This window comes from Atractosteus spatula, chromosome 21, assembly GCF_055471065.1.
Source record: "Atractosteus spatula isolate fAtrSpa1 chromosome 21, fAtrSpa1.hap1, whole genome shotgun sequence".
Lineage (NCBI taxonomy): Eukaryota > Metazoa > Chordata > Actinopteri > Semionotiformes > Lepisosteidae > Atractosteus > Atractosteus spatula.
In genome coordinates, this window is record NC_142726.1 from 5,493,716 (window position 1) to 5,519,584 (window position 25,869).

At 42.0% G+C, this 25,869-nt stretch overlaps 1 protein-coding gene across 1 annotated transcript in view; it reads left to right on the forward strand.

The window, feature by feature from the left end:
* The window catches only part of fanca (FA complementation group A), a 33,723-nt gene that overhangs the window by 2,942 nt on the left and 4,912 nt on the right, over positions 1-25,869 (forward strand). Inside the window, exons 5-34 of the mRNA XM_088939195.1 lie at positions 594-736; positions 1,384-1,479; positions 2,002-2,075; positions 2,766-2,866; positions 3,435-3,508; positions 4,359-4,392; positions 5,033-5,102; positions 5,891-6,003; positions 6,609-6,685; positions 9,658-9,799; positions 10,634-10,767; positions 12,468-12,578; positions 13,328-13,423; positions 14,014-14,073; positions 15,340-15,428; positions 15,951-16,011; positions 16,755-16,804; positions 17,221-17,297; positions 18,332-18,439; positions 19,027-19,157; positions 19,473-19,543; positions 20,115-20,214; positions 20,978-21,159; positions 21,675-21,771; positions 22,309-22,482; positions 23,271-23,344; positions 23,557-23,685; positions 24,757-24,853; positions 25,012-25,184; positions 25,682-25,787. Coding sequence (XP_088795321.1) covers positions 594-736; positions 1,384-1,479; positions 2,002-2,075; positions 2,766-2,866; positions 3,435-3,508; positions 4,359-4,392; positions 5,033-5,102; positions 5,891-6,003; positions 6,609-6,685; positions 9,658-9,799; positions 10,634-10,767; positions 12,468-12,578; positions 13,328-13,423; positions 14,014-14,073; positions 15,340-15,428; positions 15,951-16,011; positions 16,755-16,804; positions 17,221-17,297; positions 18,332-18,439; positions 19,027-19,157; positions 19,473-19,543; positions 20,115-20,214; positions 20,978-21,159; positions 21,675-21,771; positions 22,309-22,482; positions 23,271-23,344; positions 23,557-23,685; positions 24,757-24,853; positions 25,012-25,184; positions 25,682-25,787 — 3,044 coding nt within the window. The remainder of the gene's footprint in view (positions 1-593; positions 737-1,383; positions 1,480-2,001; positions 2,076-2,765; positions 2,867-3,434; positions 3,509-4,358; positions 4,393-5,032; positions 5,103-5,890; positions 6,004-6,608; positions 6,686-9,657; positions 9,800-10,633; positions 10,768-12,467; positions 12,579-13,327; positions 13,424-14,013; positions 14,074-15,339; positions 15,429-15,950; positions 16,012-16,754; positions 16,805-17,220; positions 17,298-18,331; positions 18,440-19,026; positions 19,158-19,472; positions 19,544-20,114; positions 20,215-20,977; positions 21,160-21,674; positions 21,772-22,308; positions 22,483-23,270; positions 23,345-23,556; positions 23,686-24,756; positions 24,854-25,011; positions 25,185-25,681; positions 25,788-25,869) is intronic.

Below are 25,869 nucleotides of genomic sequence, written 5' to 3' on the forward strand. Positions count from 1 at the left end.
TGTACATGGTTTGCTTTTTCTGGTGGTTTGTGTTTTCAGACGTAACTCACGATTGAAGTTGATAGGAAAAGTGCAGTCTAACCATGTCTTGACTAAGTAAGAACTTTTACTGAGGGTGTTACATGATCACAATTTATAAGTTGTGTTTAAGCATTGGGCAATAACAACGTAACATTCATCTTTATTCAGATTAACACTTTTAAATAAATATCTTAATACTTTGCTCATTTGCTTGAAAAAAGAGATGGTAGGTGGTTTTGGAAGCCTCAAAGCTAATGCTTTCCATTAGCTTCCTGTCCTTTTTTGTGTTATTTATCCTATGCAGACTAGTGACAACTGTGAATAATAACCGTGATCCAGGAGTGTGTTAGTGCTTGTAAAGGCACTGTAAAGGAGAGCAAGTTCAGAAAAAGAAAAGTGAGGTGTTCTTAGTGGCTGAAACAGTGGACTGTTGACAATTGAGATTACATTTCACCTTCAATCTCCAAGCTCTTTTATATTCCAGTCCCTAAAAAGGTGTGTGTGTGAAATATAGGGAGTGGGGGTCTCAGTAAGATTGCTGGGGACTAACCGGAGCCCCCTCTATCTGTCAGTGCATGTTCTGCAGGGGCAGGCTGCCCGCCTTGGGGTGCCCCTGGGCCTGCTATCAGCCAGGACGGTGGCCGAGATGCTCGGGGAGCTGCCTGGGCACACTGCGGGCAGCGCCAAGAAGGTCCTGCTGGACACCGTGAAGAGGGTACAGTTTCTGTCCTCTGGCCTTCTCCTGTGCCTGCTGCATACCTGTCCCAGACAACCCTGGGCAGAACGCAGCTCCTTTTAGTTTACCAGTTAATAGGAGTTCACTGTCGGAACAGAGGTGGCTTAAAAGACATTCGGAGGCAGAAATGCCAGAGAAAAATGACAAAAACACAACAAAATTTAGCTTGCTTAATAAGCGAAGGAATGTCGCGAGAGGAGGGCATTTGACTCGTTTGGTTCATTGGTTGAGTCTTAGTAACTCATTCCAGAATGACAATTTTCCCTGGTGAGATACCGCACTAGAACTTCAAGGTATTTTTATAATTATATTAAGGTTTGCTTTGCCCTGATTTCTACTTTACCATTAATTCTCTGTGCATCTCTTTTTTTACTGCAGTTAATCTGTGCTTTGATCATGCTGACTTTGTTTTTACTGTCCTATAACACACAAGAGGTTCAGTTTGCAGGGGTTGTTTTTTGTAAACCCTCTGGGTTACATCTGAATCTTGAATATCGATTAAGTCCAATGTTGTGCAAATGTTGCTGTTTGTCCTGGTGAGTCCTGAGCTGCCTGTCATGGCTTGACGGGCTGCTAGTGTTGGAGTGTGGGGTCACTGATGGAGCTGTGGTTCTCTGACTCTGCAGGAGGAGATGGGCCACCTCCTGCAGTCTGTGAAGGAGCTTCTCTGTCTCGGTGCCTTCAGCTGCCAGCTCTTCTGTCAGGAGCTCTGGAAGGCAGAGGTGAGGGGCATCTTTAGATCCAGTGATGCATCTCCTGGCGGTCTGTGCTTCACGATTGCAATGCAAACACAGGCACACTAGCCAGAGTTTGTGGGACCACCACCAAATAATGTGCTGGGTCTCTGCAAGCAGGTTCAGCAGAACTGGTCTGTTTTTCAGTGAATTGCAGCCCAATCCTACATTTGCAATGAGGGCGACAGTGTAATTCTGCTGTGTTTCAGTAAGACTGGTTCCTGGGGATTGTTCTGGCTGGGTGGGCTAATGGAAGTCTGTTTTGTGCTGCTGAGAATATTCTCTCATGGGCAGGATTAGGCTTTGAACTCGGGACTTCCTGTGAATCAGATGCTTCCTTAACCAGAGAGTCACTTAGTCTTCTTGGTTGACCCTATTCCTGGAACAATAACACTTAATGAGTTTCAGGGCTATGTCAAATTATTTCATTTTTGGGGAACTGTAAAGTGTTTTGTCCTTTTTGTGAATTCCATGGTTCCAAAAACTGAATTCTGTGCTTTTATTTTGTAGAAACCACCCATCCTTGAAGTTGTCTGGCACCTACACAAGGGAAATGTCATAACTCTGGAGGAGATTGTAGAGAGGTAACAGGACCACTGTCTGCCCATTCAAATGGTTGCATGGGATTTAATATGGGATTTCCCTCAGTTCTTTGTCGTAAAGGAGGTATATATTTTGGATGGCATGATGGCACAGGGGTTAGCATTGCTGCCTTGCAGTGCTGGGGCCTCAGTTCCTGGGGTGCTATCTGTGTGGAGTTTGTATGTTATCCTTGTGTGTGTGGGGGGGTTTCCTCTGAGTCCTCTGCTTTCCTCTCACAGTCCAGGCACACTGGTAGGTTAATTGGCTTCTGGGGAAAAAAACTGGCCCTGGTGATTTGAATTTTAGGTGCCCAGAGGAAATGGCATTTAGCTTTCTATGGAGTATGTGTGAAGTACTCAGATTATTATTAAGCCTTCAAAAGTAATGGTCCATGGGGTAGAAAATAATGGAGCCAGGGCTGTTTCTAGAAATAGAAAAAAACCTGTTAGGAACACTGTGGACCATGGCAGTAAAGGAAGATCATTTACCTTGAGTCTGGCGATCCCTTCTTGCGGGTTGTGTCATTGAGGAATGTTAATCCAGTGCCGAGTCACCTGCAGGTCCCCTTCAGTGCTCGGAGAGGGAATGATTGACGGCCAAGCCTGCCGTGCAGTTCTTGGACTGGGACGTGGTGGCACCAGTGCAGACAGAGGGCCTTCAGTGGTGCTGACAGAATCCGTATTGTATTCCAGCCATCCGAGGATTGAAGCGACCGTGGAGTGGCTGTTTGCTGACCTGTGTGCTCTGTGTGGCCAGCCAGGGGAGACCGAGGTCAGACAGCAGATATTCTCTGGTAAGTGGAGAGATCTACTTTCCCGACTTGATTCAGGTGTTCATCCATTTTCATTTCACCTATAAAATGCCACTCCTGTATTTTTTTATTGAGTTATTTAAAAAAATATATATACACAATTTGTTTGTTTTTTTGTTTGTCCACTATTCCCTGACTTTAGATGTCAGAAATACGGATGAAACACTGAACCAGAGGGCACACGCAGAAACTAAGGAGAAATGCATTTATCACACCCGAAGAAGGCTCCACAGCCTTCTCCTCTTTTCATCATGGAATAAGCCTTTACTTGTTCCTTTGCAGTGTGTGCTACACATTGGTGGTGGTGGAGGGAGTCCCCATTACCTAATGGGGAAGGAATTGTTCTTATAATGTGCTTTCTGTGACTTCCCTGTTTTTAATAAATCATAAATCTTTTCAATAATAACCAATAATAATTACCAATAATATCATAATAATTATTATTTTCAGTAATAGAAATAATAGTCACTTCCTGAATTGTTATTGTTATTAAATGTGATGGTGCGGTGCTCATAGTTGTTCTAGTAAATACCGTTTTCCCCCACTACAGACGTGTTGACGGTGTTGGTGAGAAATGGTTTCCATGAAAGCCAAAATCTGCAGTCCCATAGCAAGACACATCAGGTAACCGGATATTATAGTTATAAATGAGTGAGTTATCAATTCCTAAGGAGGAACAGTTTGTGTGCACAGTTATCCCCGATAAAACCGAGGTAGCTCTTACTGCATGATGGCTATGATCCTGAGGTTCAGAGTACAGTGGTAGGAAACGTATTTACAACAGAAATCAAAACAGTTGACAGAAACGAATAAAATGAAAAGTAATACAAATAGCAGTTGTTTGTGCAAAGGCAGTGGTGTCTTAACATCACATTTTACTTTTTCTGTGCTTAGGCTGGTGACAGACATTAGCCTGTTCCAGTATTTTCATAAGTGATGGGAAAACGTCTTTAAGACTAGCACACATAAAAAAGAAAGGCAAACAAAAGCTGAAGACTGGTATTTAAACACAAGTTCGCACACAGGGAGAGACTCTGTATCAATTAAAAGCTGTCCTGTTGTTTCTGAAATGATGTGGGAGATGGTCTGGGAATGAAGAGACACTCCCTGTGGAGTTCTGGATTTCAGAATTGCTTCTCTTATTAGCTTATAACTAATATATTGTTGTTTGTATTTTAAAATAATGTCCTCCCAAATACATAACAAAGTCCATGGGAGACAAGTGAATCTGAGTTCCCCAGTGAGTGAAGAGAGATGGATTATCTTTGTTCGGGGAGCTATTGTATGTCTGTGGATTTGGTGGTACAAAGTCAGTAGTGCATCCCCCATTATTGTGAAATATTTCCTTGTAATAACTGAAGATATATTTTGTCTTTAACATTTGATTTCCTTTAATTTGCCATGATTTTCTGTCATGATATTTATGCCCTATATTTCTGTAGCTCTTCTCAAGGACTTTCTTTCTGGTTTCCAGGTGTGTTTTGCGGTCATCATTGACATGCTGTCATGTGAGTATGGACTTTAGCTTAATTTTGCTCTCTCGGCATGCACTTCTTTTTTTAAGCAGGGCGTTCTTATTTACACAAAGCGTGGTGGGAGTCAGGAACAGACTGCCCAGTGATAGTGCTCCATATGATGCTCTGGGATTCTTCAAGAAGCAGCTGGGCGTGATCCTAGCATCAAAAGGCAATCAAATGGGCTAGCTGGACTGAATGGTCTCATTGCACACCAGTGTTTTAATGGAAGGGCTTCCTGGAAATGGTTACACTGTTGGCACTGACATTCATTAAGTTATATTGTGTTATCTCTAAATTTATTTTTATATTAATAAAGTATTTTTGTGCAATTCAATCAGGTTTATGTCTGGCTACACATAAAACAATGCTTCCTATGAATGTTTTGCATTGCTTAGCTCTTTATGTACAGGCCATATGTACAGGGTGTATAAAGTTAGCCGAGTCTATCTGTTCAGTCCCTTATATCTGCTCCTTTTACTTTCCCTCGGTGAATAACTGGTTCCAAAAAAATGGTTCCTGGAGACTGCTAACTCATCTACATCATATAATTAACACTGCTCTGGAGGTACAAATCCGTGATAAAGACAGCCACGAGACAGGTTATCTCTTTAAGTGCGTCTTTACTCCACAGGGGTTCTTGATGCTGCATCTCATGACAAACAAGAGCAGCAATCTCCTAGGAAGGAGGCAGCAAAGTTTTGGTAAGAACGTTTATATAGAAATATGTTCAGGCCTGCAGAGCCATTCTTTATCTTTAGGTTGTGTGTTGTTATAATCTATTTGTTGTATGCCCTGGTCCAGATTGACTCAAAATACATTTATGAAATGTACAAGAGGTTAGTCACAACCATGTACACACTACAAATGAAAAATAAGGTTAGTACAAGCTCCCAGTGCAATGGTGGGCACAGTGCGATGCAAAAGGAAATTTAAAACTGGAAATGGACAGAGTGGACACCAGAGAGTCTGGTGCAGGATACTTCATGTCTGCAGCAGACAGAAGTGATCAGCAAATCGCACCACCAGTCCGAGAGGGAGGAAATAGAGAGATCAGTGGTACTGTCTAAATGGAAGAGTCTGGATCTGGAGCCGGAACGAGGGAGGAGACTGAGCAGTTCTCAGTTCTGTGGATACTTTATTCCCCCACCACCTGCAGAGGAGAGAGGGTGCAGGGAAAAATAAGACTGGAGTGGCTGAGGCAGTGATAAGCGAGAACCAGAGTTTTGAATCAGGTGCATGCCAGTTGTTGTTGCATTTGTTTGAAGGCATCATATTTGCGTTCATCTGAGATCAGAATAATTACAGAAACCAAAATTGGTACCATTGCTGAATCAGTTGAACAGGTCTCGCCTAAAGAGCTCTGTGCCGGCCTCGTTGGAACTTGTCTGTATTTGTTTAGGTAGTCCATTGTTATCGGTTAATTACCAAAATTGCTTCACGTCACCTCTTGCTGTGACACTCTTTGTGAATTGTGCTCTTCTTGCTCCAGGATGAATGCATTTGATGTAGCATTGTACAGAGGGGCTGTCCTGCTCGGCACTCTGCAGAAGTTCTTCCTACACTCCCTCACACAGATCCTCACCTACAAGCCTCACCTGAAAGGTCAGAACCTTAAAACCTGTTAGAGGATAATGATCACCTTAACACCTAGGGCTTTGTAGCAGCAGATACCTCTAAACATTGCTGGCAAATCACATTTATGAGAATCGCTTGAGAGTGGACAGATTTGACTGCTTGCAACCAAAACAAATAACCTTTCCTTGTTTGCTTGGATGCTCTGCTGTGATGTCTTTTAATCTTTCTCACTGTAACCTGAGGGTTCCTCCTCAGAAGGTTCCTCATGCAAATTGTAGGGTGTGTCTGAAAAACTATGTTTCCTTTTTCCTGTGCTTGCTGTAGTAATCAAACAATTATATTTCTACACAACATTTCCAAAAGTTCCTCTTTAAACTTTACATTCACATCATACAAGTGTTGGTACACCAACCTTAAATGTTAGTCAGTCTTAAAAGTTAGATTTACCTGCAGAAAGGTAAAATATATCCAGTATTTTTTCTTTGCACCAATACTGAAGATTGCCTTTGAATCCATGTTTGCTGCAGACACGAAGGTTTTTATTATGGTTATCCAAAGACAGATCTCCAGTTTTCCTGGCAGAATGACCTGATTCAAAATGAGCCCTTTCCCCTTCTGTTCCGCCTCTCCAGTGTCCGATGCTCTTGGCATGCAGTGGCAGTGGAGCTTTGCTAAAACCTGCCCCCTGCTGACCTCATTGTACCGTAAGGTAAGAGGAGAGAGAGAAAATCTCACAGTGGCACAACTGACATGCCAGTATAGTCAGTACTGGAAATTATTATAGAAACAAAGGAAAAGGTGGGTGTACAAGTCTTTGCGTAGGAGAGGAAACACAACACAAAGTCTTTTTTCAAGAAACTCTATACCCGTTCAGATCCTTTTGTGCTGATATGTATCTTAACTCTTCTTGAGGAAACGTTAAGACCTGTACTTACAGCAGGGTTATTCTCCAGATCTCTACTACATCATCAGCCGTCGCAGAACATACTCACACGTCGGTTTTGGAGGATTGGATTTTCTTCCTCAAGCACTTCTGTTATCAGCAGTAGGAATTGCTCTCATTAGTTAAAAATTTGATTAATAAGACATTTTTGTAAAAGATTTCCTTTCTGGAACTTATCCCACATGGTCAAAGTCTACAATACCAGTATTTATATAGGCCTCCAGGGGCATGGCCTTTCTGCTGGGTTTCCTGACAAACACCGGCATTGTAGCATAACAGCTTAATTCTGATATTAAGCTTATGTATTATAATATTATAAAAATATTCTTTATATTCTTATTCTACATATTCTTTTTATTATCTTCAACCTTTTCCTCTACAGTCATATTTTTATCAAAGCTGTTCCCAATGTTTCTTCTGATATTTCTTCAACAAAATCCTGCATGTAGTCACTGGATATATTTCCATCCTATTTTCATGATTCATCTTTAATTCCCAGTTTACCTCTTTTTGTATTGTTTCTTTCCGACCTCCTCTTCACTTTAATAGCAGCTATAATCGACATCATTTAACTCATTTTCTGTACATGTGAGGGATACAGTAGCTATTCCAGTGTCTGATTAGTTCACTGTATTGACACTTGTGCTTCTTTGTTCTTGCTGTATCCTGGCTGCGTATTGGAACGTTAATGCTAAAAAATAGAACAAAAACCACACATTAGTCAGGCCATTTCACCTTCATTCAGTTTTAACACAACTTATTCTTTTTGTTTCTTAGCCCTTAAGATTTTTGTGATGAACTTCAGTTTTCAGCTAGTTTTTGTAAGTGCTTCAGAGGAAATGGAATTGCTGATGGTCTTTTCTCCAGACTAGACCAGCTGTTGTCCTGTGATCCCCAGGTGCTGGATACGTTTCACATTAATTATGTAGCACTGGAGTGTTGTTTTAATCATTCTCATTATTCAGTAAAAAATGTAAGAGAAAAGATACAAAATGCATTATGATAACCAGAGGGCTAGAAATGTTCTGAAAGACTGCTTTCATCTCAGAACAAAACAAGCTGCCTGTTGTTAGAGTATTTTGTTAATTCCGAGCATGTCTTGTTGGACAATTCAGTGGACTGATGAGCACATCCTCACAGCAACAAGTAATTTACATATTGCTCATTAGCTTTTGTCCCTCCTGCTGTTAATTATCATTGTCAGTTTGAAGGGGATGTAATATGGTTATAGGTTCATTTTTAAAGGAGCTGTAACAGAAGGCAGAGATCAATCCCTAGATCCATGCTGTAAAATGACAATCTCATACACTCCCATACCGGACATGTTGTGAGAGGCTTTTCTGGTTTCTGTGGGACGCTTTGACAGTCCAATTTAGAATAAGTGTATACTGAGGACGGTCTCCCAGTGGTCCCCAGACAATTGGGTGACATCCACTGAGGAATAAAGGAGCAGTAACAGTGAATTTGTACAGCTGCTGTTCCTCACTGTGATCTTTCACAGCGCAGAAAAGCCAAAGCTTATTGACAATAATGAGGAAAAACAACTTCACACTTTCTGTGGGTAATAGCTTGGTTTGCATTTTGTTCCAACTGAATGGAATAAAATGTGGACTGTAGAATAAATGATAACAAGCCATTTTTTCAAGTATTGATTCAAATTTCAATTACAGATTTAGAAAACCTCATGTTCCTTATTCTTTCTCATGTGAAATGGTAGCTGTTAATTATTCTGCCATGGCTGTTGGACGTAAAGCACTTGCTGAATTATTTTAATATGAACTGTCTAGAATTTCTTCTGAGGCCATCATTTAGACTACCCAATGTTTGTGTCAGACAGTGTGGGATCAAAAAGAAGCCGGTATCTATTAAAATGGATTTTTCAAAAGCAGTTTTGTCCAGATGCGTTGTTCAGTACCAAACATGTATCCAATAGGATGCCTCTATACCTGCTGTTAGACAGGCTGTGTTCCACAGCAGGAATGAGTTTAATCATTCAACAATATAAGATCAGTCAGGCAGAAGCCTAGTGATGTAGTTGTGTAGTCATTATGTAGAAATGTACTTATTTTGATTTATAAAAGTAATTTGGAACAGACTTTTTTAACTGTGAGAATCTTTAAAGAGGGGACAGTTGTCTGACACCATACTGTGAATTATTCCCCAGTTATGTATTTTTAAAACCACATCACATTCTCCACTCTTTCAGCCTTGTTCCCCTAGTGAGAAAGGCAGGCACACCTGCCTTGGAATGGTTTCAGAGCCTGATGACAGCATTGTAATACATTTGAAAAGCACTGACTGCTCGTTAGGTCTGTGACTAGCGGGTGATCAGTTTTAAAGAGAAAATGTTTTCCACCGATGAAACTTTTCTCAGTGAGTGAAGAATGTATGCAAGTGTGCAACATTCTGGATTAAAAATCAGAGCTGTGTTTTAAGGCTTGTGCTAAATTTTTTTTTTATTTAAAAACGAAACAACAAAAATAGGTTAGTTGTGACTGATTTCCAGTGTTATTTTTTCTGATTATTTTCCCTCTGCTTGTGCTCCAGTTGGAAGAGAGCATCCAGCAACGCTGTTTGCAGCTAGACAGTAAAGGGGATGGACAGCTGGAGACTACATTTTGCAGCTATTTTGTTAGTTATTAGGACCTTAACAAACAGGTCCTATGACTTCCTAGCCAAATTACCTGATCAAGGGAGTAATTAAAATTCCACATCTTTACTGTCTGCTTCCCTCGCAGCTGTTTGTTCTGTTCAGCGAGGAGGAGCTGGTGCATCACTTGCGGCAGGTCCTGGAGACGCACGAAGTGAACTGGCAGCACGTGCTCTCCAGTGTCTCCACGCTGCTGGTGTGTCACACACAGGCCCAGCGCAGACTCAAGGGTGAGAGTCCTGGGGCTCTGTTGCCTGGAAGACAGGGGCTCCTCTAAGAATGAATGCACCTTGCTATGTCAAGTTTTAGCTTTATAGGGGCTATCTACAATGAAGAACCTTGAGAAAATCCCAAGGCGGCAAATCCATGGTTAAAACAGACCAAGCCGATTGTCAGTAATCTGTACGGTCAAGTAGAGGTGCTGATAGTTATACCAGAGGAGCAGATGTACCGTGGGACAGTTTTCAATATGGATAATATGCACGATGTTGTGACAAACCATAGTCTTACGCGGGTGTCAATTAATTAAAGATTTTTAACAATTTCTCGGGTTTTTGCATAACATGTGAATGGATCTATCACCTAAGTAGAAACAGCCTCTGTAAATATCTCACCCACCGAATGGACTTACTAATGTGAGGACTGAGGTCTGTCCTCTGATATGGCCAGGACCTGTTTTCCTCTGACAGTTCTGGTCATTGAATGGAGCCATGCATTCTGAGGTTAGAGACTCCTGGTCCACATTCTCTAAATAATAGTGGCACAGAGCACAGAAATAACCATTAATCCCATGACTTAAAAGTAGTCTGAACAGGTGAATCTGTGCATGCAGAGGCAATGTAGTCAAGATGTCCTTTGGCATTGATCGCTGATTATATAATTAGATGCAGGTGAAGACTAGTAAGATGTATTGCTGCTGAACATAAATATGAATAGCATCACTGAGCAGTCTCTTCTTAGTCAGCAGGTGTTATAGCTTCCCTGATTGATCTTTGCCTGTATCTAGCCTGTCCTAATGTGTTCCAGGTGTCTAACCCCTCACAGTACCTTCCTGTGTTTCTCAGATCTGCTGACCCAGCTTCTCACCAAAGCCTTTGAGCTGTACGACTTGGAGAGCCTCATCACAGCTTTCCTGCTGGCTCGGCAGGCGTCCCTGGAGGGTCCAGCGGTGTTCATGTCCTACACAGAGTGGTATAAGGTACGCCGGACCCCCAACTGCTCTTACACTCTATACGGACTGTGAGAGAAGGCAAGAGTTCTGTTACACTGTTACACTGAAATGCGAGCTTTTATTATTAGCTTTTTACAGATTCATTGTAGTATCTTTTAAATTCACAAAATGTAAAGTACTTTAATATGCCAGTTTAGGAAACTTTAGAAATCTTTAGAATATTTCAAAATAAGATATTATAAAATGCTTGTCTTTCTGTGTTTTTAGTCTTTTTTTCTTTTTTTGTTCCCCTAGTCCTGTTTGAAGTGTATCTGTGACGGCAGGGATGTTGTCCATCACTCTACAAATCTGCTTGTTTTACTCCTCTTATTTTTCTCTGCCTTGTCATAATTCCAGTCTAGAGTTAAATTCATGTCCAGACTTTGAGGTGGCCATTGATCTTATTGTCTAAATAACATTTGTCTGTATAAATAGCAACATTATCCTGTTGGAACAATTTAGATTGAAGACCGAAAAAAATGAATATCACTCTAAACTTTTGCACAATACATTTTATATAGTATAAAAAACAGTGACAGCATTTTCACATTTCTTAAGCCATAGCAATAAAACGCACAGAACTAAATATACTGTATGTCACCGAGGCGCTGTCTAACTTTCTCAAAAGGGCTTTTGTGTTCCTGGTTTCAATTATCAGCCTCCGGTGGTTCAATATTTTAAAAGTGTGAACGCATTTTAGTTTTTTTTTTTTTAATTTTAAACTTTGTGTATGACTTACAAAACGTTTTGGTCGTGTGACCAAAAAATTGTCATGTTTCAGAAGAGAAAACCGAAATTAGATTGGGCTCTAAAAGTGAGTACGCTGAGAGATGGAACGGTTTTTTGCTTTTTATTTTAATTAACAAAGATGCCCCCTGTTAAATCGAGTCTGCTTGCATAAAATACCGGTCGTGTCTCCCAGAAGGTATAAATAAAGAAAGGCGCTGAAAGGCGACTATCCGCTGTAGTGCACTAGGAGTGTCATGTGGGTGTGCTGGGCTTGGCAATTAGCAGTCTGTTTTCTTAACAGCATTTCACTGCTGGCTCCACTGGAGCGTCAGCACCACCGAGGCGCTGGATTTAGAAGCACAGCTAATCTGCAGGTTAAGAATAACATCTCTGGGGACTGTTAGGATGGAAACTTTTTTTGGGGCCAAGAAATGGAGGTTTTTAACCGAAGTTTAGGAAGGATAAAGACAGACAAAGCCGGATTCACCGGGCTGTTTGGAATCTCAGTCATTTCTGACTTTCGCTGTGTGGAGTATATCTCACGCAGCAGCAAATCCTTACAGGCCTCCCGTTCTGGTACCAACCAGGCTTCTCCTTGCTCGGCTTCTGAGCAGTGAAAAGATCAGGCTTGAGGGTAGCGACGCTGCTGTCCTGTTGTAGATGCAGATGTGCGCTGCAGGTTAGAAGGACACGGTTCTCTTCCGTTGCTCTGGTCAGTAAGAGGTAAAGAGTAATGCACGGTCAACAGCACCTGCTGGTGAATTAGGATGTGCGGAGATGAAGAGGAGTCTGAGTGGAAATAGACACAAGGCCTTGAAAAGAGACATTCCTGGTCAGGTCAAAGGGAGAGAGAAGGGGAGAAAGACAATGCCAGGAAAACCACAGTCACTTAAATGATCAGATTGCGGATCTCTTAAAACCAAAATGCTCACTTGCAACCTGTGGCTTCCTCTTCACAGATGTCCTTTGGGAGTGCGAGCGGTTACCATGGAAACAGCAAGAAGTCCCTGGTGTTCCTGCTCAAGTTCCTGTCAGACCTGGTGCCGTTCGAGCCGCCACAGTACTTGAAGGTGTTTTATATCATCTTGTAAGAGGACGCCTCTGAACCACAGCGTGTGGAAACCTGAGCTCAAAATAGCCAGAGCTGTACAAGAGTGTGAAAGTGAAAGTTGCCCTTGGGAGACTGAATTCACGACAAACCTCCCATTCCTTATTCCCCCCTTTCCCCCCCCCCACTTTGATCCACATTTTGTTTGTAAATGACAATAAAGCAGAAATATTTAGTTTTTTGATGAGAGCGAGAGATTAAACATGATCTTTAAATCGACCTCTTTTTCATCTTATATAGCACTCTTTCACTAAAGAAAATCAACATTTAGCCCTTCTGTTCTTCACAGTGTTCACAGTATACTGCTTTGTTGTTTATGATCTATGACTTCATGAACTCGGAGCCGTGGGAACTCCTCCTGGTCGAGGGGAAGCCTCCTCCAAGTGTTGCTGACCCCTGCGCTCGCTGGCCAGCTCACCCTGCCGCTGGGCACGAGGTTTTGTCCGGAGGCAGAGCCGGAAAGCTCTCCGGAGTGAATGAAACCCCGATGGCCGGAATCTGAAAACCACTCCATGTTTCCGTCCCCTGCCGAGGGGGCTTGCAGTGCTGATCGTTAAAAGCCGGGAAACGGCAGCCAATCCATAATGCTTCAGACTTGTGTTAATCAAACTTCTTGCATATCTTTTGTCCTTAGTGCCATCTGGTGGCGTGATCTGGGCTGCGTTTTCTTTAACCCCTCTCTCACGCGCTGCTCTCCTCCTTGTCCACCAGGTACACGTGCTTCATCCTCCCTATGTGCCCGCGAAGTACCGGTCTTTTCTGCAGGAGTACGTGTCCCTGGCCAAGACCAGGCTGGCGGACCTCAAGGTAAGTTTCGGGAATCTTATTCCCCCTCTGACAGTTTACCACTGCATTTCCCAGAGCTCCTTGAAATTCTGAAAGGATCCTTGGGCGGCACAGTGGCGCAGTGGTGAGCTCTGCTGCTTCGCAATGCTGGGACCCCGGGTCGATTCCAGACCTGCAGTACTGTTCGCGTCGCGTTTGTGTGTTCTTCCCGTATTTGCGCGAATTTCCTCCCGCGGTCCGAAAAACATACTATTAGGTTAAATGGCTTCTGGGAAAATTGGCTCTGGTGTGAGTGTATGGGTGTCTGTGTCTGTGTGTGCCCCGCGATGGACTGGCGTCCAGTCTAGGGTGCACCCAGTGGTTGCTGGGATGGGCTCCGGCTCTCCCACAACCCTGAATTGGAGGAAGAGTTTATAAATTGGGTGGGTGGAAATGAAATCTTCAAGGTGAAGCATCTGTAAATTGAGCAGCAGATCAGATCAGTTTTGAATTAATGGAATATGTTTGTTTTAGACTTATTTTTCATGTTGTGAAACTGGTAACCCAGAGTTTTCATAACTTAACAGCCCATAATTCAGTACTGTTAATTTTTTTTTCCCCCGATACTGTAGGTCTCCTTTGAGGAGATGGGCCTTTATGAAGTTGTGTCGGGATCTGGAGCACCGGAGCAGGTTAAAGATTTTCACTTTTTTGCCTCTGCATGTTCACAGGATGTGTGAATTCAGGTTAAAACATTGTAAGTTAGATATTTGCAGTTAATTTGGACTGAATCTGGACAGTAAATTTGAAAGTTTGGAATCGGAAGTGTACACCAGCTGTACTGATAAATTGCATGTACACACACGTCACAAATTGTATAAACAATGCGAATGAATGACAGTCAAAACTACTTTCATGCTTGCTTCTTTTCCGTTTGCCCACAAAAAACTGCCAGCTCCAAAATATTTCATCAAGGGCTCTGAAGAAGTGAAAAATATTTTCTTTACTTTATTTCTGCATTCCTGCATAATTCTGGGCCTCTGAAATAAACTGGGTGAGTTGCCCATCTATCACGTGAACCATAAAGCACAGAGTTAGCAACTTCTCATACATACTCACTCTAGAGTTTAAAAATGCCTCTGATTTAGCAGATTGAAGAGCACTGTTTACTTTGCTTTCTTTCCATAAGCAATTAGGCGTCCACATTCCTTTTGCCAGTTTTTCTACCACCGTTCACAATATGCATGCAAACAGATGCAGTATCTTAATACTTAAGAATTTATCTGCTAATCTAATTATCTACTACAGCCACCTTAGCAGGTGCTGAACTGGATGTGCATGTCAGATGAACAGACTTGAAGGAGAGATAATATGTTAGCTAGCACAAAGAGAGCAGGCACCAACACATCAGAGATAGTTTTCTTTTAGGCTATGGTTCACATTTGACTGGGGGCTGCATGTGTTGGGTAGGTCAGTGTTGTAGCTCTGTGGCTTTCTGTGCAGTTGCAGTGTTTATTATACAGTATACATCTACTGATGCTCTTCTTAGTTAACAGCTGCATTGACTATTACTGTTGGTCAGGAGTTGATGTCATCAGATGGAACCAGATGGTTTCATCAGGAGTCAGGACTTAATTACTGTACATGCTTAACTTTTCTCTACTGATTTTGCCTATAAAAAAAAAGAAGTGGTCGAAAGGAAGTGCATGAGATTGCAAGGCTTGTGTTGCATATGATCGGCCACTGCTCTGTGCTGTTTGTAGGATTGTAGTATTGATTAATTAGGAGGTTGGGATTTCACACATTGAGGCGCTAAAGAAAACAAATTAGAGAGAAGTCATCAGAGGTTCTGTCATTTAAAAGTTGGTAAACTGCCTGTACTCTGGTGATGATGTCATTGCTGCTCCTACAAGCGACTGTCTCTGCTCTGGTGATTATGTCATTGCTGGTCTTTGCAGCCCCAGTGCCAGGCCCACCAGGACGTGGAGAAGGCCATCTCTCTGTTTGAGAAAATAGGCAGGATCCCTGCCAACGTGATGGAGGCCAGGTACTACTGCCTTTATTTCCCCATATATTGTGATATAATCCAGAAGACAGTCCACAGTATGTAAATTGAACACGTACAAAACATGAGACAGATTTTGCAGTGTTGTATATAATTGTGTATTGTGTATCACTTTTTATAGTAAAACAAAGGAAACCAGCAGGTGAAATTAATCTGTTAAAAGAATAAACACACTTCCTGACCCAAACATGAAGAAATGCCAGTACAATGAACAGTCTTACTTTGTGACAGACTGTACTGTACCTCTCTGGCTCTGGTGAGACATTTGTCCACCACCTTACTGATCTACACCCAGCTGGAATTAGGATAACCAGTGGCATATGCATTTCAGTCACTCCTTAACAGCTCAGATCAATCCTCCTGGAAGAATGGGATGGGACATGGCTACACTGTCAAACCATATATTATAATATTATTTAGTCCTAATATTCAGGTCATGAGTGTGTTTGCATTTGGTCAGAACAGATTTCATTGGGTGACCTATTTGTTTCCTGTATCTTGTAGTATTTTCAGAAGGCCTTACTACATGTCTAAATTTCTGCCAGTCTTGCTGACACCTCGTTTGGTAAGTATTCTTAAATTGTCATTATAAATGCCATGCATTACACTAGGTAAGCTTGCCTTAAATTTAACTTTGAGCTGGAAAGTGAATCATCTACCATGTAGGTGTGCCTGATATTTTTTGACTGTTCCTTCATTCTGTTTTTTTCCTCACTTATTGTTTTGCCTTATTGCAGTAGTAATTTCTGATTTATTGAGGAAAGCACTTTCTACTAAGTACTTGCATTGGAAATGTTGTTCAGATTAACCAAATCAATCAGCACAGCTAATGCCCAATCTAGAAAAAAACATGTTGTGTAATCAGTACTCATGAAAACTCCTTATTATCAGTAAAAGTACTGAGAAAAATCATTAAGAGTCACAGAGCACAAACACAAAGAAGCAGGTCTGAATGTTACTTCTCCTTTCTTTTGGACTGTCCACAAACAGTTAGAATCTGATTCTTCCTGCGCACCTGTGAACAAATAACATAAACAGCAAGGCTATTCTTGATAAAGGCCAAGATGTGCAGAAAATGGAAAGCCCCAAAGTGACAGCTGGTTTGGATTTCTGATCAGCCAGGAACAAATGCTACAATTTCTTTATCCCTTAGTGTCTCCTCCAAGAAATAGGATTTGCTTGGCATAACGTAAGATCAACAACTGAGGCTGTATCACTGCTGACAAATTAATCATCCTTTTTAAAATTGTTCTAGATTCCAGATATCCTTGTAAACCTTTAATTCCTTCTGTTTTTACTGCCCTCCAGCTTCCTGGCAAGCCAGATGCTCGGATGGCTTTCATCGAATCCCTCAGAAAGTAAGTTGTGCATCATTGCAGTGCAAGCTGGTTGGCTTATTTGCAAAAACACCAGAAGGCATTGATTAAATAAATATTTATGACAGATCCTGCCTTGGAAATGTGTGTTAATCTTGGAGGCTTTGTTTTGTGATGACTCAATGTTTTGCTTTGAGGGTACTGTTTAAGCAAAGCATGCAAATTTGTTGAGTTTCTACATTACAAACCTTGGCCAGCAGAGTTATCAAAATCTTCCTGGACTTGTTAAAATATTTAGTGTGATTTATAGATCAACTAAAGTTTTTACACTTATGTATAATACATTTTAAACTTGGTTCTCATTTAAATTCATCCGAAATTCTGCATGTAATTTGTATAGAAGCAGGGAGAGAATCAGAATTACCCTTAAGTCTTTTTTTTCTCTTTCCTTCTTTCAGAGCTGATAAAATTCCAGGAAACATGCATGCAGCCTATTTGCAAGCTTGTCAAAAGGAGAAGCGGAGACAGCCTGAGGGTTTGTGGATTTACTTTCTAAATCATCATTTTTTTTACAAAGCAGGATAGTTTCAGAGTGGCACCCAAGTCGAGTCTTCCAAAAGCTCTTCCATATTACGTTAAATCCATAAACCTACCACTCCTTTCGGTTTTGTGTGCTAGAGTGAAATCAGAATGGCTTGTAAAATAGACAGATGTGGAGATAAAAATCAATGACAAGTGATTTATATTTAGGCTCTGTAGCCCTGCAGGTGGATCTATATTCTTAATAAAGAGACCAACTAGCAGATAACAAGTAGCACTGCAGACACAGTTGGAGAAGCTGAAGACGTTTCTCTGTTTTTATTTTTTTCATTTTTTAATGAAATAAGGCAGCAGCAACAAAACATACAGAATTAAGAAAATTAGGCAGTCTACGAATCTTAACAGAGATATGAATGTGTTGCTGGAGGTCAAGTCTAGCAATGTTAGAGAAATTAGCGATTGTAAATATTTATAAGTCAATATTGCCCTTCATAATGCAACATTTATGCAGACATTTCACAAGAAATTAAACATGACGATACCTGAACAAATGTATTTAAAGGACTACTTTCATTGACTCCAAGTTCGTTTGTTCTTATTGACTGGATTTGGCTGTTATATCAGTTTAGGCATGCTCATTAGGTGATAGAATTGGAACAGATATTCAGTAGATTACAGTTACTTTGCACTTGTTGTATGACACTTGGTAATTTCTAAATGTCTTCCGTTCAAAAAATGTTGTTTTGTTAGTATAAATTCTTATTGTCCGTTACTTATTGCACATACGGCGACATTGTAAGTTTCATACTGTGATATTATAAGTATTTCCTGTATATTTTTAGTTCGCCAATGAACCTCCACCAGATGATACCTATAAAGAGCCAAACCAAACTTTGTTGTCTGGTGTTGTCTTACGTGTGAGACATGAGACAGCACGAGTCTTTCCTGCAGGCACTGCTGGTTCGTCTTGCCCAGGTGTGCCCCCCGCTGACAAAGCGCAGTGACTGGCCTGTGCCCCTGTGCTTTCAGGTGGGGAGGGCAGTGTGGAGGTGAGCCTGCCCAAGGGGCCGCTGGAGCAGCTGCAGGCAGAGCTGCGGGACCTGACCGCCGTGCTGTCTGAGAAGGGCATAGCTGATGGTAGGCGGCAGGTTGTGTTGAAGTCACTAACATTCCTGGATAAAGCCGGAGCCTCTGTCAGTTCATTACCTTCACTAGAGTCGGAAACTCCGTCTGGGGTTGGATTTGTGTGGTCAATGGCACCAGTCGTCAGAGGCTCTGGGTGGCATTGGGGAAATCCCAGGAATGGTCACTAGGATCGGAGATGCCAAGCTGCATTCCCAGAGGACCTCACACAGTGTGGTTTGTGTTTTTGGTTTGTGAATTAGTTACCCAAACCGATATTTCTTTTTTTTTTTTTAGCTCTCAACCATTCCAGTATAGACAGAAACACACTGACTATACAGATAATGAATGGATGCCTCTCATGCAGCTTTGCTCTGTTGCCCCTTTTGAGGTTGATGTGACAACATCTGTAGGATAAAGCTGTTAAGTTGATTAAATACTCACAGCTATATCCAGAATTGAAGTTACACCTCATACCCATATCACTTTTACTGCAATAAAAGCACATTCTGCTGACTCTGGGGAATTGGGCTTTGAAGTAATAATTTTCCTATTTATTTTTTTCTTCTACAAATTTCCATCAACATCTCTCCTACTTTTAGATATCTCATCCCGCCTGTCGCTGATTTCAGAGACACTGAAAACCCTTTTTAACAAGACAAATGACCTGCCTTCAGAAGACCCATTAAAAATCAATCTTACATCTCCCAATGTAGAGTCTCTGGAAACCAAAGTAAGTGTCTTATGCATTGTAGAGATAAACGTCAGTAATTTCTGCAGGCAAGAATGGAAGAGAAATGTACTCGAACAGCTAGTTGTATGCAGAGGAATATGAACCTGAAGAGGAGAATCCTACAGAAAGATACATCATTTGTATAACAGTAAAAAACATTAGTTAATAATATTACAGTGTCAAGGCTTGATACAGAACAGCAAAGAAAAGAAAATGTGTTCTGAATGTAATGCGATACTGTTAGCACTTGCAATATCCTAAAAATATAATAATGACTGATAATGATAACGATATGTGAAAATATTATTTCCTTAGGTCACCGACATAATACTAAAGAATTTTTGTCAGAACCTAATGAATGTCTCCGAGATCAGTCCTCCAAACAGGTGAGGATATAGACTGGCCAGCACCTTCTAACAGACAGGTGTACTCAGTCCCTTTTTTAAAAAAAAAAGGCAAAATGGAAATATTGAGTGTTGAGCTGTATCTGTTGTAGCAAATGACATCCAAACAAGGTAGGAGGGCCATTTCTTATTTGTAATTTTTATAAGAATAGAATCCCTTTAAAAAATTCAGGCTAATCTGATAGTTTTCCCATCACATTTAACATTATAAAGTGCTGACTTGATGTATGGTTACCCACATTTTAATCCATGATTAAAACTGATATAAACTGATGTATTGAATTGATTTAGCCAGTCAGTTGTCTCTCAGTTAGCAGGGATGTTTCCCCAGTGTACCACATGTGTACTCCTGAACCTGAGCTTGATCCTAAATACTTCATCTCCATGCGGAGATTACAAAGACATTTTTACCTTTCTAAGCAGGGCAACAAAAAACAATTCATATCACAAGCTTAGAAGTGCGTAACATGCTATGTGATTGAATTCCTGCATCCTTAACCACATCTATAAGGACTATTGGGATGATGCCCCTCTTTTATGTCCTGCGTCGCAGACAAGGAGACTGGGCTTCGCTGTTTGTGAAGATGCTGCATGGGCACAGGCAGCTTTTGCAAAACCTCCTAAACAGGCTGTGGTACCTAATATGCCGTCAGGTAATGAATGACATGTCTTTAAAATATTTCGTCATGCAAAAAATCTTAAATGTCTTTTTCTTGGGATGTTGTGAAGCTGTCTTTGCTTTTAATGTAGTGTTTTGCTGTGGTCTTCTTTTGTTGTGTGTCACTTTCTGCATTTCATTTCTGCATTTCTTTGAATGGGTTTGCAGTGACCTTTTCACAGTAATCCCATGTGCTCTTGTGGTTCAAGAAGAAATTCAATTGCTCAAGCTGTAAAGCACAAACAAGAGCAGATTTGATCAAGGTTTTATAAATTGTTCCAACACATGAATGCTGACCCTTTGCAGTTACTTCAAATTATGCTCAGTGAACAGAATGCACAGACATATCTGGACATTTAAAATTCACTTTTGGAGAGATGCTAGAAAATTCTTTTTACACAGGGAATTATCAATACATGGAATGAATTATTGGATTAGCAGATGTGGAGGATGCCGATATCTTTCAAAATGAGGCTTGACTCTGTGATAGAATCACTTAGTGTGTAGAAAAATGATGAGCACTGACTTTTGAGAGAGGCTGAAAAGCCTTTTCTCAAAATGAACTTTTTTATGTTCCTGTGGGTGTTTGTCCAGCCTAAATGGATTCATAAAACAACCTCCCATTTCAAATAAAAAAGTCTCTATTTGTGGGGAGTTCCTTCCACCAGTTTTATAACCTTAAAGTGAACTGAGTTATAGGATCAGAACTTAATGAAAGCGGGTCTGTTGTGTATCTTTCCTCTGTATTCTCTCTGCAGGGATCCTCTCTGAGCTCCGGGCACATCCTGGGACTGTCTGCGTTTGTGGTGCATCTTCATGAGTCCCGGACGCTGGCTCCTCTTGATACCAGCGTTCTGGGCTCCTGCCCGGAGTCCTTTGCCGAAGCTCTGGGCAGCTCACTGGCTTGTAACACAGAGGAGACCATGACGTTCTGCTTGAGGTGACAGTGCACACTTCGTTTTCTACGTGCTGCTCTTCTGATTCACTTACACCTACGTCTGCAGGCCTCAGGACATTGTAAAGCATTGGGTATTATTAGCGTTTTTCTGAAACTCAAGCGATATATTCACTGAAATTTGAGATGCTAGACACTCCTGAGGTGTTATCAGGGATTTTCCAATCACATGTAAGCACCTGATGTTTTTATGGGTTTAGGTGTTGCCCAAGTAAAAAATAAGTTTTCTGCATCCTGCCTGACTATTTTGGGTGAGTGTTAGGTTTGTAAGATCCCTGGTCTCCTGAAATAAACCACGGATTTCAAAGATGAAATGAGGCTGATGATTAATTTTCTCTGTGAACATGTGTGGCTCTTTAAAAAATTAAAAACATAAGATCTAGATTATTGCAGGGCATGTACAGGGCTGCAGTGCTTTAACATGTCCCAGTAAAAGCCCAAAGCATTTTGTACATTTTCTGCTTGCTCCAGAAAATAACTCTCTTTCCTTTTTAAATTAGCTTTTGCGTGTCAGCAGTCTCCTATGGCCTTTGCAAATTTTCTGCATCATCCATTGAGAATATCCAAGGTTACATACCCAAAGCCTTCTTCAAAAAGGTACAGAATTGCCCATGATTGTTAGCATCTGGTTTTTGGCCCTGTGTTAGATGTGCTGATAGTTAATAGATTTGACCCATCTGCCAGCAGGGAGATAACAAGAGCAATCAGCTTATTCACACCCCCACAACTTTTGCATGAAGCAGTGCCTCCTGGGCCTAGTTTTAATTTCACGTCCGTGTAGTTTCTGCTTGTGTCTGTGGTTCGTGTTTCAATGCTCGTTCTGAAACCCACTGCCTTTGTGGATTTTGAATATTTTTAGCAGGTCCCCTCATGGTCTACCTTGTTCAATACTAAATAGGTTCAGTTCCTTCATCCTGTGAGCGTAGGACATTCCTTTAAACCCCGGAATGTATCTGGTTGCTCTCCTCTGGAAGGATTTCTCTGCAGCAATATATTTTTCATAACATGGTGACCAACATTGTACACCAGCATCTAAATGACACCATACTAGTGCATTGTACAATTTTTATATAACACCACATAACATCCCCTTAATCCCGTATGGTCTGAGAGAGTCACCCCTTTATCCCCCAGCTCCTGTACCTGATTCCCAGACTGGCTCCGGAGGTGCGTGTTGGGGCTGAGGAAGAGGCGCAAGGGAATGTGTGGAGACTCCGCGGCAGTCCCTGTACCAAGTGGAGGAGCTCGGCCCTGGCCCTCTGGAGACACCCCAGCTTCCAAACTCTTCACAGGCTCCCAGAATTCCAGGTTTCAATCCAATATTAAAAGTCCTAGGCCTTCCCCAAAAACGGGTCAATAACTATGCTTCTCTATGATTACATCTTTGATTCCTTGTTTTTCTGTGCTTTCATATCATGTACTGTATGCAGTGCCACAGTGTTTTTGCCTGATGGATAAATCTCACCATATGTTGTTTGATCACAAATACAGGCTAAGGCATGAAAGTATGTAAACCTTAATAGGATGAGAGGGGAGTGGGAAAGAAAACAGTAACAAAACACAGAGACTGACGAAGAACTTAAACTGATGACTTTTAGAATTAACACAAGCAGTTAAGTAAAGTGTGTGGGGGGGGGGGCGTATGTGTAGCAGGCAGACTTAAGTGGAGTGAACTGTCTTACAAGCTGATGTACTTCTGTCTGCCAGTGTAGTCTTTGCAGAGGAGAAGGGCAGAGTCAGTCAGTGAAATGGGGAAGAGCAGAGGAACAGCAACCTTCTACTGAGACTCACACACTGAAGGAAAGTTTAAGCAATCCACCCTCGTTACCTGTCTGTGGAGGGAGCCATGCTCTAGCCACCACACTAATGTGCCGGCCCAGTTAATGTTCTTCTCTGATATAACGCCTCCTGGAGTACAGTCCCAGCTCTGCGTGCAAGACTTCTGAGGGGGTAGATATTATTGATGTGTAGTTGATCTGTATTGGTAATAATACAATGAATCCTTGCGTGGTAGAACGACCAGAAATCGGCAGTGAAGCTGGAAACATGGAAACGCACTTCTAAATAGCGGGAATGTGCCTTTTGATTTTGCGCAGCTGACCTTTCAAGACTGGCTGGAGGCGGAGCTGGGAGTCCAGAGAAGCGCAGACGCACTGACTGATCCAGAGAGGTACAGGGAAATGCGCTTTCTTTGCAGCACGTCCAGTAAAATGAGTGTGGTGCCGCACCAGGATGTCAAACGCAGTGGCGTATAAACTCCTTGTGGCGCCCCCTCCTCCCGGTCGTGATAGATGGCTCCCTGTGAGCGTGCGGCTCAGAACTACGAGGGGGGTGTCTCTTCTAGTTCAGCAGCTGCATGCTCACAGCAGTGTGTCCTCCCAGACAGGAGTACCAGCAGTGGGCGTGTCACCAGCAGTACCTGCCTGCCCCGCTGGCCATGGGCGGCTGTGATGGACACCTGGAGACCGCCTGTCTGGCCATCTTTAACGCGGCAGTGGAGACGAGTCTGAGGTGTGTTTCCACACCAGCCTTGCTCTTGGTATTGCATCTAAGAGTGGTTGCAAAGGAGAGGGGAAACTTTCAGGTCATTCTGATATTCTAACCCTTTTGTCCCATAAGCCCTAACCCCAGGTTAGGAGGAGTTTCTCAGGGATAGGGTGGGCTTTCCCTTCAAATTATAAATCAAGTTAAATCGTTATTCTCACCCCTTTAATGAGGGTTTGAATGTTACTTTGGTCTTATCTTTCTTCCCTGTAGGTCAAATTGCAGGGACAGTTAGTATAGTGCCTATCAGTGGCAGTTTATTGAAGTAATATTAACAGTCTGACTAGGAAGTTAATCATGACTGATAGATGAAGCATGCTTGATTGAACCACTTAAAACATTATATAATTATGTAATCTAATTAGCCTAATGCAAACCCTGAATTAACTTAGAAATGGTTTTGTATGAGTAAGCCCCAGGTTACGGATAGAGGTGACTTTTCCATTAAATTAGAAAACATTATGCCTTTTTTGAGGGTTTTAATGCTAACTTAGTCTTATTTTCACTTTTCATGTAGACTGCTATTGCAGGTACAGTTAGTATGGTGACCATCAATGGCAGTTAATCAGTCAGTTTCAAGTTAATCATGACAGAAATGTGAAAGACTTGATTAACCCGCTTAAAACACAGTCACATCTCCACATCAACTCCTAAATTAGAGTTATTTTCTAGCATTAATATCTTTCCGGTATCTGTTAATGTTCACTAGTTTTGTTCTGTAACTTCAGCTGTCAAGTTCAAAAGGATCTAGTCTTGTAACTCTACCCCAGCTTTCTGAGCAACAGAGCTTAATGCATAACAGTGTTTTAAATGAAAGGCTGGAAGTTGCAACACTTATTATGTACTGTAGGTTTGTAAGCTTTTTTCTGATTTAGATGAAGATGATGACCAGTCAGTTCTGGTTTATACTGCTAAAAATGTAATAGGTGGGCGATACAATATATTCATTCCTTTTTATTGCTTTCTGCTTGCTTGTGGGGAATTAATTCTATTTCCAGTAAAAGCGAACACTGGATGCTCTTTATTCTGTATTTTCAGTTGCAGATCGACTTGTTCAGACTACAGTTTGCCTGAAGGATCAGAGCCAAGAAGATATTCTGACACATGTTATCCTGACATTCTCTCTAGGCTCCAGGTAAAGTCACTGAAGAGCACATGGTTTCCTGTTGGTCTCTTCTACCTTAGCAGATGAGCATTGTTGCTGGTTCCTTTGACATCGGCTGCTGCCAACATCTCAGCTGGCTTTTGCCTGATCGTGATTTTCAAGGCAGTGTCTCCGGGCTGCCTTCGCAGGAGATGGTGTACGATTTGGAGATGATGCATGCGAGGAGGCTGTCTGCAGGAGACTGCCAAGATGGTGGCCACTTCCTTTTTGGTGCGATTTCAGAAAGGTGTGCAGCGATCCCCCGCGGTGACCACCTCGCTGACCAGTTGGCCCACCAACAGGTCCTCCACGCCTTCACCAGGTAACTGGAAACATCAGGAGGACCAGGTTGAGCCCCACCATAGTGTGCCTCTTCAAAGACTTAGGGGGCAGATTGGAGATGTCAAGGAGTGGCTGTGCCTACTGAGATTGTTTTTGTCCCTTTCAGAACAGCAGCTGTTAGAGGCAAAAGATTCTCCCCCTGATTCTGCCCCTTATCCCTCATCAGGATCAGGCCCCAATGAAACATTTCTTGCTATTAAATAATTCAGATAACATTATGTGGAGTTTCTCAAAGGAGTTTGAGAGTGAGGAGCTAACCCTCTGCCACTCTCCCTGAAGTAAACATGGGTGACGACCATGCCTGACCCAGTATTTATCGTGTTGCCAAGATCCACCATCCCATCTTACCCTCTACCAGCAGCTGCTCCCAGGCTCCGGCCTCCTGGTCCAAAGTGTTTGCAGCGACGTCATCCTGCTGACCAGGCTGGTGCTCTCTGGCAGGTGTTCTTACGTCCTGTCTCGTTTCTTTCCTCTTAGCATAATCACCACACTGCCCCCCAGCGTTCTCGTGCGAGCTCGTCGGAGGGGCCCGCGGACTGCTCTGAACTGCGAAACCTTCTTTGACTTTGTGAACGAAAAGCAGGTACTTCATGCCCAGAGCTTTTGGAGCAGATTTTACTCTAGCAAACTTTAATTTGTTTCCTTCTGGTACTTAGTCAATAAGA